The sequence below is a fragment of the Protopterus annectens genome, chromosome 3.part0 (assembly GCF_019279795.1).
Source record: "Protopterus annectens isolate FY-2018-M chromosome 3.part0, PAN1.0, whole genome shotgun sequence".
Classification (NCBI taxonomy): Eukaryota; Metazoa; Chordata; order Ceratodontiformes; family Protopteridae; genus Protopterus; species Protopterus annectens.
In genome coordinates, this window is record NC_056731.1 from 1,559,821,059 (window position 1) to 1,559,838,378 (window position 17,320).

The following is a 17,320-nucleotide window of genomic DNA, read 5'->3' on the forward strand; positions in this document are numbered from 1 at the left end:
TACACTGCCTTAGGATGCCCATGTTGACCAAGATGGCTGGAGAAACTGTGGGAAATTGTCTGTTCATAGTGATAAGCAAATTTATATGATCAGGAAAAGAGGTCACACTTAGGAGTGGCTAGTGGGTGAGAGGTGTTTTAGTACCTCTGAGGCTAGGCTTAGTTTTCCATGTCACAGTAGAGAAGGGCCACGAGAAACCTCTGGAGGACCACAAGCAAAGTGCTAAGGAAAAATATAACAAATAAAACGTTTGCATCTATAACCACCAACGGTAACTACCACTACATGGCAATGCATGATGGAGCACTACACGCAAGCAAGTGCAAAAAGCAGGGCTTAAATAAAACAAGAAAATACCCCTTTTAGCTCAAACTTGCCAATAAAAATGCTCTCTCTGAGCTCTAGTCCAATCATCCTCAATTAGATGGGACCTAGCCAGCACTCTCCTCACACAAGGGTGCAGAAGGGTCTTCACCAACAAAGATGGCTTGAAGTTGACGCACAGACATTACAAAATACACCCAGAAAGAGCAAACTTGGAACTGGGTAGTGCTACAGCTGAACTAGTACAGTGTGCAATAAAATGTGACCAAAAAATAGTTCAGACAATTCAAACAGACAGTGGAATGCAAATACAAATAAAAGTGCAATATATTACAGCAAAAACAGGCATTTATAGTTAGTTGGAAGCAATAGATGTCTCAGATATTTCAGTATCTCAGTGAAGAGCTGGTTTTAGTGCTCAAGTGATACCAAACAGTCTAGATTCAGCGAGTCTGTATGGATAGAAATTCAAAGTGCATAAAATCACAGTCACAACAGCAGAAGGCAATTTAAATAATGCACCAATTCATCAGTGGGTTTCGCTTGGCCCATCCAGGACTTCAGGTCTTGAATGAATCACCCTCAGAAATTCCTCTAGGTATTAACTAAGACCAGATAGCATGTATGATGTGGAAAAGACACGGCCAGTGATATTCAATACGGTATATGCTGCTAGTTGGGGGACAGACAGTAACCTTGGTGGATGTGGCATGGTAACCATAAGGGTAGAAATAGTAAACTTGTGTAAAGTATGCTGTCTGTTGATGGCTAGAAGAGTGGAGCAAGGTAGGTCTTTAATACATTGGGGTTCGACACTATACATAGGAGAGTGACTTGTTATTTTATATACTAATTCAGAGACTGCAGTATCTTGTAGCATTACCCTTACTCTGAAGTACATCAGTCTTGGACATAGCATATTCTAGTAGAAAGGAGTGTGTGGAGCATACTTGGGGTGCAGGGAAGGGCAACCACCCCGAAATATATATTTTACTATTGCTGCAGTGCAATTGGATTTTTTTGCAAAGTGGAATAATACTATTCACACTTTTGAGTGTTGAACATGTTCATAGGTAGTTGCTAGGCTTGCAATTCCAGAAACCATTAATAATCTTAGTCCACATTCCCAGTTGTTCCAAAGGACTGTCTGATTAAGTTATTTGCTCAAGGTCAGCAAATTAAAACTGAGGGCATCAAACTCTGCACCACAGGAAGTAGCTTTCAAGAGCTGTTATCCTTAATCCTCTGTGCCAAATGTCAAATATGTGTTTGAACTGTAAGTTATGGTACCCAGAAGAGACTTTGCAGCAGTGTTTCTGGGGTAGTTTCCACTGAGTGCATGTATTTAGTGTAAGACTTTAGATTGTGACCTAAATGAGTTTGGTTGGTAAACAGTGCTGAGACATCTTAGACCTCCCAGTGAGCTACCATTCTAAATCAGACTGAAAGAAATTGTTAATTAGATCACTGCATATAATAAATAGTCATTATTTGTACATTAATAAGGAACATGTAAAATAAATAAGTAGCATGCTTAATGTTCTGGGATCAATAATGTGCACTAAGACAGTTGGGAGCTGGGCATATTATTTTACTAGGCAGATTTAAAGGAATAAAGGTTCTAATTAAAATATTGAGTGAGAACATAATTTTAGAATGTAAGAAATAGGTTGAGTATCTGCATGAAAAGAGAACTGTAACATTTGGAAACAAAGGCCATGTACTAAGAGAAATAGAGCTTGGTTAACAGAATATCTAAATTAAGAAAGAAAAATGGACACATTTCATACATCGAGTAAATATATTGCTAGAAATAATAAAGAGAGCAGGCAGAAGATTTGAAAATGATCGTTTAAACTTGTTGAAGTCATCAGAGTTGCAACATACAATGCTGAGTAAAGGTCCACATGGCTGGGCTGAACAGACCAGTGACCTTACAGGCAAACACACAGACCAGTGACCTTAAACACAAACACAGACCAGGTGGAGGGGGTGGCATAGTGGTTAAAACTTTTATCTTATAGATGCAAAGGACAGGGTTTGATGCTAACCTTTGTTTATTGTCAAGACGTACAATAGTCTATAGACTGATAGCCTAGTATTTACCTGTGAACCTATATGCACTACATAGTGTTTACTTATGAACCTATATGCACTACATTTAGTTCAGTGTAGGACTTTAGGTCTGGGTAACCCACCCCATTTCAGTTATTCAGAGAACTAAGACTAGAGAAACTGAGCACTAGTGCATAAAAGCATCTTCTGCAGAAGGTGATCTTTGGTATTAAATGTTTGTCTGCCCCCTAGTGGTGTGCATGTGACAAGTTCAACAAAGACAGTGAAGTAAACAAAACCTACGCAACCTACTTCAGAAAGGCTGGGTTTATATTATATGCACGAAAACTGAATCGCGTGAACACATATTGAGCGACACATAATGGGCGAAAGCCCAAAACATCGAATTCCAAACACGGAAAAACCAACAAACAAATACTGTCACTAACTGTTGTATGCAGGGGCGCAAGCCCCCCTGCACCCCCCGCACCCCCCCTACTTAAATATACCAACTCCGCGATCGCACTCCATTGAAGCAAAGGGAAGAATTCCCTACGACAGTCTCCGTTCGTACCTTTGATATTCTGAATATTCGCTCTTTATGTGTCACTCGGTACATGTTTGCGCAATTCACTTTTCATGTATATAATATAGACCCAAAAGGCCAGTGCAATGAAGCTGGAGTCAACATACTGTACTCATTGCAAGTGCAATGATCTTGTAAGGTGAAAATGTATCAATTAACGACGCACTGAAATCAGCATGTCATGTATCTGTGCAGTGGTGCCTGCAACAGGTGTGGGCAGCTATGTGGTATATCCATTATGACAAACTATGTTTATATATGGTATACTTGTAATGGGCAATGATACAAGATAAAGTACACTCTTTCCCCATCTAAATGATGAATCCATTATGGGAGATGATGTAATATAAAAGTTACCTTGTCCACCAGGTGCATGACACATAGATTATGGGAGGCAAGATAAGGCAAGATACCATAATTTCTGTACCTTTTAAAGGCTATAGGCTTTCTCTTAGGTTCATAGGTTCATATGAGATTACTAGGTAATCAGTCTACAGCCCATTACAAGCCTAGTCAAAAAAAGAACTATTCAGAAGTTCCCTCGGCAACTTGATGCACCTGCTATGAGAAGTGATAAATAACAAGTTCCAACCCATCCCCAGCTACATGGGGTACCTAATATTGGAAGATGCAACATAAGGAGTGTCTCACTCCTTATTTACAGTGTCTCACTCCTTAGTTACATGCTGTACCCCTTACTGGAGATGATACAAGATAGGTTTTACACACCATATCTCAAGTATATGATGCACCCATTACAGGATATGATTCAGGATAAGATTCACCTCATTGATCCAAAATAAATGCACATGGCTAGGAATTTATGACAAAGAAAGAAAGCAAAAAAGTATCCAAGATACCTTAAAAAGTCTGGATTATATCCTTGCACCATATAAATAATTTTCAGTACCTTATTTTTGTTGTCGTTCTTCTGTAACATAACTAGATTGATGGACAAATACAGTAAGCTTGGAATCACGACCAGCTCCAATGGCATATAGGGATAAATCCCTGACAATGAGTCACTGACCCAAATTTTATGAGAGCCTTAGGGACTTGTTGGAGCTGGCATGGAGAATAGAGGAGTAGCTGAGGGGGTGAGTAGTGTGCCCATGGCACACAGTCCCATATCTGAGTCCAGACTGGAGGCTGGAGACCACATAAGAATGTTGGCTTCAAGGGCCCAGAGCAGTGGAAGTGAGTGACATGTCTCACCAACATCTATTGTATGCCCAGCCCTGAGTTGATTGTCAGGCATATGCACTGAGGGTAGGTCTTAAAAGTAAAAACCCATTCCTCTGCAAGGATTATTGCCCCACTCACAGTCTTTTCAAATGAGCTGTTGGGCTGCTGCTAATGGGGGAATAAAATGGGATGGTAGTACAGCCAGGAGAGAGAGGGCTAGGTGGTCAGTGGTGGAGCTGAGCAAACTTAGAATCATGTTGTTCAGAACATGATAGAAACTTAAAAATCTAAATAAATGTTTCTCGGATATATAATGTTATAAGAAATATCATATATAATCATTTCTCTACCTTTTAAATGATAGTTCCTTTCTCTTAGGTTTATAGATTCATACAAGAATACTAGGCAATCAGTTCACAGCCCATTACAAGTCTAGCCAAAAAATAACTATTCCAAAGTTCCCTGTGGCTTCAGGGTGGGCAACAAAATACAGACTGAAGGATAATCTGTGGCTGCCCATCCAATTATTTAGGTTTACCTTGAAGGTGACAAGGGTGATGTTCTGCTTGACATATAATGGATCTCAATACCCCGTGACCATATAAGAACCACAGTACTACATTTAAGGTTATCTGAATGCAGTTGTTTGTGTACTATAATTCCCATATGGGCTTTCATTCCTTCTGTGATAGGAGGCTGTAGATTTTTACCAGTATGTCTTTGAGTACAGTGTAGAGAAATCTACAGGGAACAAGCTGTACCTACTGCAGGCATTCGCAGCTTGACTGCTGTAAAATAATTTTGCATATATCACTGCATTATCATCAACCTGAAGTGTAGTGCTTATTAATCCACGCTAGGCCATTTCTAGCAAAACTGCATGGAGGTCTATGATGACTGCATTACAGCTGCTTCAGTCAAACGATGTGTGAGTTTAAGCAGTACTTTTCACTGCACATGTGCAACAGGGCCCAAGGGGATAATATGCATTGGGGAGATACAAGGGTTTTGTTATGCATTCCATATATGCAGTTACCCCAAAAGGCCTCCCACCTATAGGCAGGTGGCTTATATGGTCAGTGCCTCTGGTAGAAAAGATATATTAGCTAAAATGTAAAGCACCACAGGAAGTTAAACTACACAAATACAGACTGTCCTTTTTACTGAACTGGAAGTGAGTGCCAACAAATTAACTCTTATTTTGCCTTGACTGATGTTCGGAAAACTGCTATGGTAATAGCCATGACATCAACCTGAAAAAGAGGACTTAGAATTATCTCACCTGTGATGAACTTCTCCCCATAATGTATTGCTTTGTATTCATTTCAGGATGGAAAATAATAACATAACATTTAGGTGCAAAAATACAAAGCAACACACCCATGCTAGAGGAAAGAATGGCAAATATCTCAACAGCCACCATGTACTTCCCTTTTGTGCTGAGATAGGCAGGGATGAAGGATAACCAGACACTTACAAACACCAGCATGCTGAATGATATATAACGAGCCTCATTAAAGCTGTCTGGCAAGTTACGGGACAGAAAGGCTACTATAAAGCATACAAAGGCAAGTAATCCAAGGTATCCCAGCATACACCAAAATGCAATTAATGACCCTTCGTTGCATTCAAGAATAATCTTCCCCATTTGTGATTTCATATTCTCCTCAGGGAATGGGGGAGTGATTGCCAACCATACACAAGAGAGTATGACCTGAAAGAATGTAAGTACAAATACTATAATGTTTGGGATTACTGGGCCTACATACTTAGTTAACTTGCTGTTTGGTTTAGTTGACCTGAAAGCAATAACAACCATAATAGTTTTTGCAAGTATACAAGACACACATACTACAAAGCTAATACCAAAGATTGTCTGACAAAGCAGACAATTAATTTGGTTTGGTTTGCCAATAAAAACAAATGAGCAGAGAGAACACACCATCAGTGACACCAGAAGAAGATAACTTAAAGTCTGATTATTTGCTCGGACAATAGGAGTGTCATTATTTTTATAAAAGATGATGAGAACTGAAATAGAGACCAATGCAGAAAATGCAATTATGATAGTCAGTGTTACTCCCAATGCATCTTCATAGGAAAGGAATTCAATAGTTTTTGGTATACAACGGTCCTGTTTCTCATTGGGCCAGTTTTTATCTGGACATTTTAGGCATTCTGTTGTACCTGAAGGAACAGAAATAAAAGGTTTAGTGCATTTGAGCACTGATTTAATATAAAGTATAATTAGTTTAAACTAAAATTAAATAATATGGCTCAAAACAGTTTAATAACTTTTAGAATACATTTCTTCAAGCTATAATAGTGACTTGTCATCTAATCATTAAGTATGGCCTTCACTTGTGTAGTTCATACACATTTTAACGGACTATCCTTGAATATAATGCATATTTTCTGTCAGTTTTATAAACCGGAGTGAATATTTTCAGGAATCTTATCCTTACAATATAACCTCACCAGGCCTGTTTTTATAGATAGACAAGTTGCACACCTTACCACATATGCTACTTTGTCACTTTTTATATGACAGAATCAAGTCACTCATGCCATTTTGGACAAAAACAAATGGTTCATGTAAGGGTTCAAGTAAAAATGCCATTTTGATGTAGACAGTTTACAGAAATGGCATTTGACTGAACAGCATAAAACAATGAAAATTATTTTCTGTGCCATCCCTACATGTATAGATAGAACCCTCGCACCTCTCTTTCAAATATAGTGAGCTTTAGAAAAGGAAAGGTGTTCTTAAAATACTGTGCCACTGGGAAACATATTCATTGAGTTACATGAGATGAGAAGTGCATCACTCAACTGTGATACCACAAATATATCATAGTTATCATATTCATTATGTGACATAGCAACTACCATGCCAGCTGTACCACCTGATGAACACAATGCCTAACATAGCAGCTGTGTCACATGATGAATACAAGGCCTAAATTACCAACTGTGCCACGTGATGAATACAACTACATTGCCAGCTGTGTCACATGATGAATACAATTACCATGTGAGATATGTCACATGATAACTACAATAACCATACCAGATGTGTCAGATGATGAATATAAGAAGTACCATGCCAACTGTGTCAGATGATGAATACAACTATTGTGCTAGCTATGTCACATGATGAATACAATAACTACATTGTTGTCTGGGCCACATGATGAATACACTTACCATGTGAGATATGTCACATGATGACTACAATTATCATGTTAACTGTGTCAGATGATGAATATAAGAAATACCTTGTCATCTTTGTCACATAATGAATGCAACTATCATGCTAGTTGTGTCACATGATAAATACAACTACAGTGTCATCTATGTCACATGATGAATACAATAACTACAGTGAGAGTTGTGTCGAATTATGAGTTCAATAACCAAGATTCTTGACAAGGTAACATGATAAATGCAACTACTATGCCAGCTTTGTCACATGATGAATTTGCTGTCATTCTAGACAAGGTCACACACTGAATGTTTCACTACAAAGTGATTCCTGAAGATCAGATTGTGAAGTCATAGTGTTAGATAAGGAACCGTACAGCATCAAAATCTGACTCGCTAAATACAGTCACTGTCATGGTAACCATTTCATATGTAAACAAATTAATTGCAGAGTGATGTCTGCAGACCATCTTTTAGATTCACAATGTTACATGTGGAACCATGGGTCATCAAAGTCATACTCATTTGCTGACCAAAGTCAAGGAGTACCATGCCAAACATCTATACAAAGTCAGATCCAAACTAATCTCTGCTGTCCAGATTATGGGGTCATAATGGTGCATATGAAGCCACGGATGACTGACTCAGACTCAATGGATACAGTGACTATTATTTCAGACATGTTATATATAAACAAATTCAAAAGCATTACCCTTGCAGGCCATAATATGGAGTCATAGAGTTACATTTCAAAACAATGGATCACTGAACTCAGACTCAATGAATACAATTACTCCCCTGTATGATATGTTATACATAAGCAAATTTAATACAGAATTATCTCTGCAGACCAGATTATGAGATTATAGTGTTACATAAAGAGCTGTGGATCACCATACTCTGATACAATGAATACAATAAGCACCATGACAAATGTTATAGGCTTATAAATTCAGTACAGAATGATCTCTTAGACCAAATTATTGGATAATAGTGCTGTGTACAGAACTATGGATCACCATACTCTTACACAATGAATATAATAAGTACCATGACAAACTTTATAGGCATACAAATTCAGTACAGAGTGATAACTGCAGACCAGATTATAGGGTTATCATGTTATATATAAAACCATGAAACACTAAATCCTAATTCAATGAATGCAATAACTCTCCTGCCAGGCATGGTATGCAATGACAAATTTAATATATAGTTATTTTTGCAAATGAAGTTGTAAGATCATTATGTTACATATGAAGCCATGCATCATAAAAATCTGACACATAATTTACAATGATTACCATTATGTAGACATATTCAGTACAGTGTGATCTCTGAACACCAAGTTATTGCATCGTGATTATAGATATGGAACTGTGCAGAACAGTTGTGACACTGTGTACTGCAATATAGTTTGCTTTTGTGGGATGCTTTACTCACTGTGTCCTTCATCAGTGTCGGTGCCTCCTGGAATAAAGACCTGCCATCATACCTCTCAATTGCCCCAATTTTTGCATGATATTTTTGGCCTGTTCCTCACAAAATGTGTGGTTTTCTGGCAAATCACAGAGGACTGAAGTCAAATGATGACATACATTTGAGTTTCAGACTTCTTGTCCTTCAGAAAATAGATGTTAACACAAATTATCTTATTCCAGCAACTTTCTAAGTTTATAAGAGCAATATTTAAAATAATTTCCTATTTTGGCCCTTCTCTTGTGCCAAGAGGTTGGGAGGAATGTCCCCCAGAAATAAGAGGAAGCCTGTACCAGAGCAGGGCAGCTTACATTAGCTGTACAATGTTGTTCCTGCTCTCCATGGTTCAGCTTTAGTGGTTCAGTACAAAATACATCATACTGCTACTTATGATATGCTATAACAATGAAAATACACTGCTATATGTACATTGCTATGACAAAAGTGACTAAATAACTTGCATAAACACTTGCATACCATTTATCCTGAAAGTCAGCTGTGAAACCTTACATTTTCATTGGTCAGTGCTAAACAGTCCATGTATAGACGTTGAGCCAATATTCAGTAAGCCTTGTAGATCAGAGTGTGTACTATACCTTTAAGACGTTCTCCAGTCAATAGGCACGTGCATATAAGTACTGAGCATGTGCAAGCAAAAGTGCCATTTTGAGTGTGCAGCCAGAGTGAAGACATGCACGTATGTCGTCAGTTAGTTAGATAGTTAATTTAATTTCAATGTTCCTGCCATCCATCCTGATGTGTTTGTATGCAATAAACTACTTAAACAAAACACCCAAGACCCTTTGTCTTGCTAATGATGAGTGACATGGTGTCAGAAGTGGGATCCAGAGTCAAAGTCATGAGGCTACCTGTTAAAGTTGGAGGAATATACAGGAGTGGATCAGCCCTACTGCTGAAATGACTCACAAAACAGATCAGAAACAAATTCCGGGTACTAACATTTCCTTAAATGATTTCTTTCACCACAAATATAAAACAAAGCACTCATAATGCTCAAAACAAATTTTTTATTAAATGAAATGTCTGAAACTATGACATATTGATAAAAATATTCAAAATAATTACAAAACATTTGAAACAATATCCAGATTGCATAAAACATGCAAAAAAGGGAAAATGACCATATTTTTATAATATGTACTACTTTTTCGCATTAACTGAAGCTATTCAAAATGGCTTAAGTGTGCAAAGTGTTTGCAAGTGTGTGCAGTATTACAGTGTAGGTATTTTGCAAAGTACAGGTATTTCAAAGAATATTTCACAGAGTACAGTCTTTTTAAGAGCTTATTGTACATTTGAATATTAATACAAGTACCTGGTGTGTGTGAATGTTCATACATAATTACAAGAGCCAAGATTGCATTGTGTTATACTATAATCTGTGGGCATGGCAGAAGGATTTTGCAGACCCACACCACTTGTGTTTGATAACAATATTACAGAAAATTGGAGAGTGTTTGAGGAGGAATACAATATTTTCAAACAGGCTGCTTTTTTTAGCAAGACACAAATACAAAAGGACTTATTCTGCTTAATTTAGCTGGTTCAGAGGACATTAAAAGAGAGCATTCATTTGTGTATGCACCTGCTGTGTTTGTAGGGGAGGGGGGAGTCCACCATATTATGGTACTGGCTGAAATGTGGGAAGACCCTGAGTGCTTAAAACTTAAATTTAGAGAAATGTGTAAACCCCAAACAAATATTACAATGAAAAGTCACTTAGTTTATGCATGGGATCAAAGGTCTGATGAAACTTTTGCAGCATATATAACTGACTTGAGAAACAAGGCTAAAATGTGCAGATGTGGTGATTTGAGAGATGAGTTGATAAAAGGCAGACTTGTGTGTGGTATTAATAATGACACAGTGAGAAAGATTTTGCTTCAAGACAGCGATTTGACATTAAATAAGGCCATTGAGATTTGTCAGATATGCAAGCTTATAGAAAGGAACACAAGTATGCTTACAAATGAGAAAGCAAGCCTTCCAGTACCTTCTACAGCTCATGTAGATAGCATGCAGCATGAAGTTAAGAGATACAGGCCTAAGGGTGGGGCCACTTCAGTAAAATGACCATTTTTTCAATATGTACTACTTTTTCACATTAACTGATACTATTCAAAATATCCTAAGTATGTAAAGTGTTTGCAAGTGTGTGCAGCATTACAGTGCAGGGATTTTGCAAAGTACAGGTATTTCAAAGAATATTTCACAGAGTACAGTCTTTTTAAGAGCTTATTGTGCATTTGAATATTATTACTACTACCTAGTGTGTGTGAATGTCCATACATAATTACAAGAGCCAAGATTGCATTGTGTTTTACTATAATCTGTGGGCATGGCAGAAGGATTTTGCAGACCCACAACACTTGTGTTTGATAACAATATTGCAGAAAATTGGAGAGTGCTTGAGCAGGAATATGATATTTTCATACAGGCTGCTTTTTTTTTTGACAAAGGCACACATATAAAGCCATTTATTCTGCTTAATTAGCTGGTTCAGAGGCCATTGAAAGAGAACATTCATTTGTGTATGCACCTCCTGTGTTTGCAGGGGAGGGGAAGTCCACCATATTGTGGTACTGGCTGAAATGCAGGAAGACCCTGAGTGCTTAAAACTTAAATTTAGAGAAATGTGTAAACCCCAAATGAATATTACAATGGAAAGACACTTATTTTCCACAAGGGATCAAAAGCCTGGTGAATATTTTGCAGCATATACAACTGACTTGGGAAATAAGGCTAAAACATGCAGATGTGGTGATTTGAGAGATGAGTTGATAAAATACAGACGTGTGTGTTTGGTATTAATAATGACACAGTGAGAAAGATTTTGCTTTGAGACAGTGATTTGACATGAAATAAGGCCATTGAGATAAGTCAGATATATGAGCTTATAGAAAGACACACAAGTATGCCTACAAATGAGAAAGCAAGCCTTCCAGTACCTTGTGCAGCTCATGTAGATAGCATGCAGCATAAGGTTATGAGATACAGGCCTAAGGGCAGGGCTACTTCAGTAAAACCCAGAGTTACTTCAGTAAGGCCTAAGCTGCACACAGCAAAGCACAGGGGTGACGCAACAAAACCCATGGCAAACCTCATACTCAACTGTCGCAATTGTGGTGGTAATCATGAACTGAAATGAGAAATGTGCTTAGCTTTTGGTCAGCAGTGTCATTCTTGCAATAAGTGGAATAATTTCAAAAGGTTTTGTAAATCAAATAAGGCACATTCTTTTATTAAAAGAGAGCATTCCAAGAGGCAAGTTGATCAATTAGAAAGCTGCAAGCCTACTTTTTATGTTGATGACTTTTTATGTCTGTGCTTGGTGAAACAGTCAGTGCAGTAGATTTGTGGGCAAAGAACAAAATTGTTTGTACCATTTGGATTAATGGGAGTCCTGTAGAGCTCAAAGTAGATACTGGTTCAAAGTGCAATGTTATGTCAGCAGAAACATTTTCTAGAGTAAAAGCTACAGAATTACTTAATCTGACAAAGTGTGAGAAACTTGTAGCTTATGGTGGTAAAGAGATCCAAACTGAAGGCAAAGTAGGGCTTTCATGTTAATCTGCTGGGAACGGCTATGACTTGGAGTTTTACATAGTGAAGAGACACATGCAGTCACTATTAGGCTTCAGAGACAGTTTGAAAATGGAACTGCTTTCATTTAATAAGGAAGTCTACCATGTAAGCCTGAATGACAACAGCTCAAATTTTGGCCAAACCATTTTGTCTGAGTATGCTGATATTTTTGCAGACAAACTAGGCAAACTACCTGTTGGGTAGTCTATGAAGTTAGACCCAGAGGTCAGCCCAGTTGTTAGACCAGCACAGAAAGTTCCAGTAGCCATACAGAACAGAGTCAAAACTAAGCTAGACAAAATGTTGCAGCTAGGAGTAATTTGTCCAGTAGAAGAACCTACTGTATTGGTATCCTCCATGGTAGTAGCTCATAAAAAAAGCTCAGATGATATCATAAAATGTACTGATCCAAGAGACATGAGCAAAGCATTAAAAAGGCCTCATCATCCAATGTGCACAGTCAAAGAAGTTGCTTCCCTCATGCCAAACACCACTGTTTTTTCTGTTGTAGATGCAAAGAGTTCATTTTGGCAAATTTTGCTTGACCGAAAATCTTCATTGTTAACAACATTTGGTACATCATTTGGATGATAGAGATTTTTGGGAATGCCATTTGGAACAAATTCTGCCACTGAAGTCTTAGGTTCATAGGTTCGTAGGTGTGTACTAGGCTAATGGCCCTAGGGCCTTTACAAGCCTAGCTATAGGATTACCCTGGCATAGTGCCACCCGACCTTAGTTCCCAGTGCCTCTGTCATGTACAGCCACTGGAGTTATCCTCAGGGTGAATTGTCTGTTTCACATCCACTCATCAAGATTTCTCTTGAAGAGGGTCATCGAGGCGCTTCTGCTTGACACGTATGGGAAGTCTATTCCATAGCATGGGCAGTTTCTGGGTTATGAACCTGTCCCTCCAACATGTTCTGTTAATTCTGGTAATGGGGTTGTGGTCTCTGGAGTGTGTGATATGGAGGGATTGGAATTTCTTTAGATGTAGCATTTCTAACAGAGCTGGATCAGACATGTCTTTGCAAGTCAAGCAGAGATCGCCTGTAAGTAGACGATATAAGACAGAGAATAGATGAAGTTTTTTGAGTCTGTCCATATAGGACAAGTGTTTAAGGACTAGGATCCTCTTTGTGAGGTACTTTTATGGCCTCTACAGTTATTGCAGGTGTCTAGTGAGGTACATGCCAAATGGGGCATTGTACTTGATGATTGGCCTAATGAGAGAAGAGTAGAGGGAGACAATGACCTCTTTCTTCCTGGATGCAAAACCCTTAGTAATGAGATGTGCCACATGGAAAGACTTTCTGATCACAGTGGCAATGTGGTGATCAAAAGAGAGCTTGCTGTCAACCTGTGTTCCCAGATCTCTTATAATGTCTTCTGTGTTCAGTAGACTACCATCAATTTGGTAATTCATGGGAACCAGGTTTTTCGCAAAGGGGATGACGACACATTTTTTGGCATTGAGCTTAAGGCCATGGTTCTGACACCAGCTGTTGGTCTCAGTGAGGCTATTCTGTAGGATGTTAACATCACTTAGGGAGTTAATAATAGCTCCCGACTTGCAATTGTCTGCGAACTTTGTCAGCCAGAGTCCCTTTGTGTTGGCCTGGACTTCAGAGAAGTAGATACCAAACAGGAGAGGATCCAGGACCGAACCCTGTGGGACTCCACTCATGACTAGTCAGCAGTCTGACTTGGAGTCAGCTACTTTCACACTGTGGGCTCTATCTGTGAGCCAGTTTGTAACCCACCTAGTGATATAGGGGTTGATACCGAGCTTAGTAAGTTTTTCTATGATTCCTGTGTGGGTAATGGTATCAAAAGCCTTGGCCAGATCAAGGTAGGCTGTATGAACCACCTTGCCTTCATCCACAGCTCTGGAGACTGACTCAAAGAAGTCGACCAAGTTGAGCAGGCATGGTCTACCCATCACAAAACCAAACTGTGTGAGATCCAGAGTTTGGAGATTTCCTATATCCTTTTTATTAGGTCTGTGATGATGCATTCCATAACTTTGCATATCGGACTCGTCAGGCTAACGGGGTGATAGTCCCCAGGGTCGGTAGTCGCTTCTCCTTTATGGAGTAGGATGACTGTACTAGTGTGCCATTCGGTAGGGAAAAAGCCTGAGGTGAGGCTGTAATTGAACAGGGTACACAGGTGAGGTTCCAGTTTACTCTGTAGTTCATGTAGAACACAGCCAGGGATATTGTCAGTTCCCATAGAAGCTGTCTTTTTGGCCTTGGACAGTGCTGTTTTAACCTGTGCAGCAGTAATACTGGGTGCCTGGCAATCTTCTGGTATTGTGATTGGTCCTTTGGGGGAAGGTAAAGTTGGCACTGAATCTGTCGGCCAGTATACTGGCAATATCTGTTGGCTCGGTATAGGAGGTACCATTGTGCAGTAGCTCAGAGCAAATCTGGTTATTGCCATGGAGATCCTTTACATAACTATAGAAGGCCTTGTGGTTGACTTTACTATCTGCTGCAATTCTGTTTTCATAGCTTTAGAGGATTTGATGAGGGATATCAACTTTTTGTTGAGGCTGATAAGGGAGTTTTTCCAGTCTTGGGACTTCAACTTATTCCACATCAGTTTCCTCCTTCTGTTGTAGAGTTTGTTTATGGCAGGAGACCACCAGACTGGCTTCTTTTTTTTTTGGAGGAGAGCATCTTGGTTCTATTGGGTATGATGAGATCCATGCATTTGTGTAAGTGTTCATACAGTGCATTGGTGTATGATTCGGCGGTCATACAACTATTCTCCATTTGCATGGGTGCTGCGAAGTTAGTCACCTCTGTTTTTAGGAGCCCAAAGTTAGCTTTGGAAAAGTTTTTCATGGTGGTTACCTATGTGGGGGGGTGGGAGGGATTTGGATTTCCAAGGTGATTAGTTTGTGGTCAGATCTAACCAGGGAGGAGCTGATATTGGTGTAGAGCAATGATAGCCCATGTCAGCAAGGACCAGGTCAAGGATGTTGCTACCTCTAATGGGAGTAAGAATGAGCTGGTCCAGGGCATTATAATTAATGAACTCCAGGAAACGTTGGGCAAGTGTATTGGTACATGAGTAGTTTTCCAAGTTAATGGAGGAGTAGTTGAAGTCACCTAGTAAGAGAGTGTTAGGTTTGACCCTAATATTCTCCAGGGTGCTTGGAAATGTGGAGTGTGAGTCTTGGGACATGGTTGGGGACCTATAACAGGCTATGACATGAATTGCTGTCTTATCCAATGTTAGCTGCAGCTGAAGTATCTCTGCTGCATTATATTGGGCTACCCGTCTGGAGGTGTGCGTATCCTTTATGAATATGGAAACACCACTGCCTTTGGAGCTTTGGTCCAAGTCCTGGGGCCAAAAGGTGTGGAATGAGTTATAGCCTGGTAGTGCAGGGTTGCTTTCTGCTGCCTTGAACCAGGTCTCTTTTACATCACAAATATCGATGTTCTCCATTTTAAGGAGTGCTTTGAGCGAGTGAATTTTGAGATTTAGATTTCTAGCATTGAGCATCATGACCCTCAGATTGCATTTGTTTGTAGCTGTTACAGTGGTAATTTGGTCTTTGGAACACAACCTAAAAAAGGCACTATAGAGGTGGCAAGAGCCTTGGCCAGTATCCAGAAGCCCAAGAGTGACAGATGCAGGCCATCTCTGGCAAAGCATTGAGGTCTGTCCATCATGTCATCTCAGGCAGACAGATACTGCATCCCCTTAGAATGACACCAGAAACTTAGCCAATTGTTGAAATCAGTCATTTTCTGCTTGTACTGTGGTATCATTCTGGGTGATTGTAGGATGCTGCTCAGGACTAGGGTCATACCCACCTGGGCTACATAATCCGAGAGCTCCTCTATGTCTCTTTTCATGTTGTCTAGGGAGGTATGTCTCAGGTCATTCTCACCCACATGTACAATGACAGTCATATTTGTACCTGTTGTTGAGGGACCAGAGTACATGCATTATGTGGTGGATCCTGGCACCTGACAGGCAGCTGACTGTTACTTTCTCCTTATTCAACCAGCATGCAATGGAGTAATTTTTTTTTCGGGCTATCCATGTGATATTATAATAGATGATATTCTAGTAGGAGACAGCGGTGAAGTCGAACATGACAGACACCTCAGGAAAGTTCTGGAAAGAGCACATGAAGTGAATCTGAAGCTGAATCCACAGAAGTGCAAATTCAGGCTATGAGAAGTTACTTATGTTTGTCACTTATTTACCAGTTCAGGCTTACGACCAAATCCTTCCAAGCAAACAGCAATTCTTGAGATGCCAGCTCCAGACAATGTCCAAGCCCTACAACATTCCAGATTTAAGCCAACTTTCTGCACTGCTAAGAGAGCTGACATGCAACGATGTAATTTGGTCATGGTCAGAACAGCACCAAAGAGTATTTGATGTACTGAAACAGAGAATTGCTAACCCACCAACTCTCAGCTATTATGATGTTCTCAAACCAGTTACTCTTTCCTGTGATGCTTATAAATTTCGGTTAGGTGCAGTCATTCTTCAAGGGGTAGACCAGTAGCCTGTGCATCGATAACTCTTATTCAGATTGATATGCACTATGCCCACATTGAGAAAGAGCTTTTGGCAGTTGTGTTTGCATGTTTGAAGTTTCCTGATTATATTTATGATTGACCTATCCAGACTGAAACTGATCACCAACCTTTAGTCACTATTTTGAGAAAGCTATGCATAGAGCTCCTGCCAGATTGCAATGCATGATGCTCAAATTGCAAAAGTACAGTTTCAATCTTGTCTATACAAAAGGCAAACGTCTTTATATTTCTGATACCTTATCGAGTTCACCCAGAAAAAAACACAGAACAGCATAACAATGAGCAACTTGATTTTGAGGTCATGGAA

The 17,320-nt window shown here is 39.4% G+C and overlaps 1 protein-coding gene across 1 annotated transcript in view; it reads right to left on the reverse strand.

The window, feature by feature from the left end:
* Positions 1-4,985: 4,985 nt before the first annotated feature.
* Positions 4,986-17,320, reverse strand: part of LOC122797119 (vomeronasal type-2 receptor 26-like) — a 171,525-nt gene continuing 159,190 nt past the window's right edge. Inside the window, exon 3 of the mRNA XM_044065915.1 lies at positions 4,986-6,337. Within this exon, the coding sequence (XP_043921850.1) occupies positions 5,424-6,337 (914 nt within the window). The 3' untranslated portion in view covers positions 4,986-5,423. The remainder of the gene's footprint in view (positions 6,338-17,320) is intronic.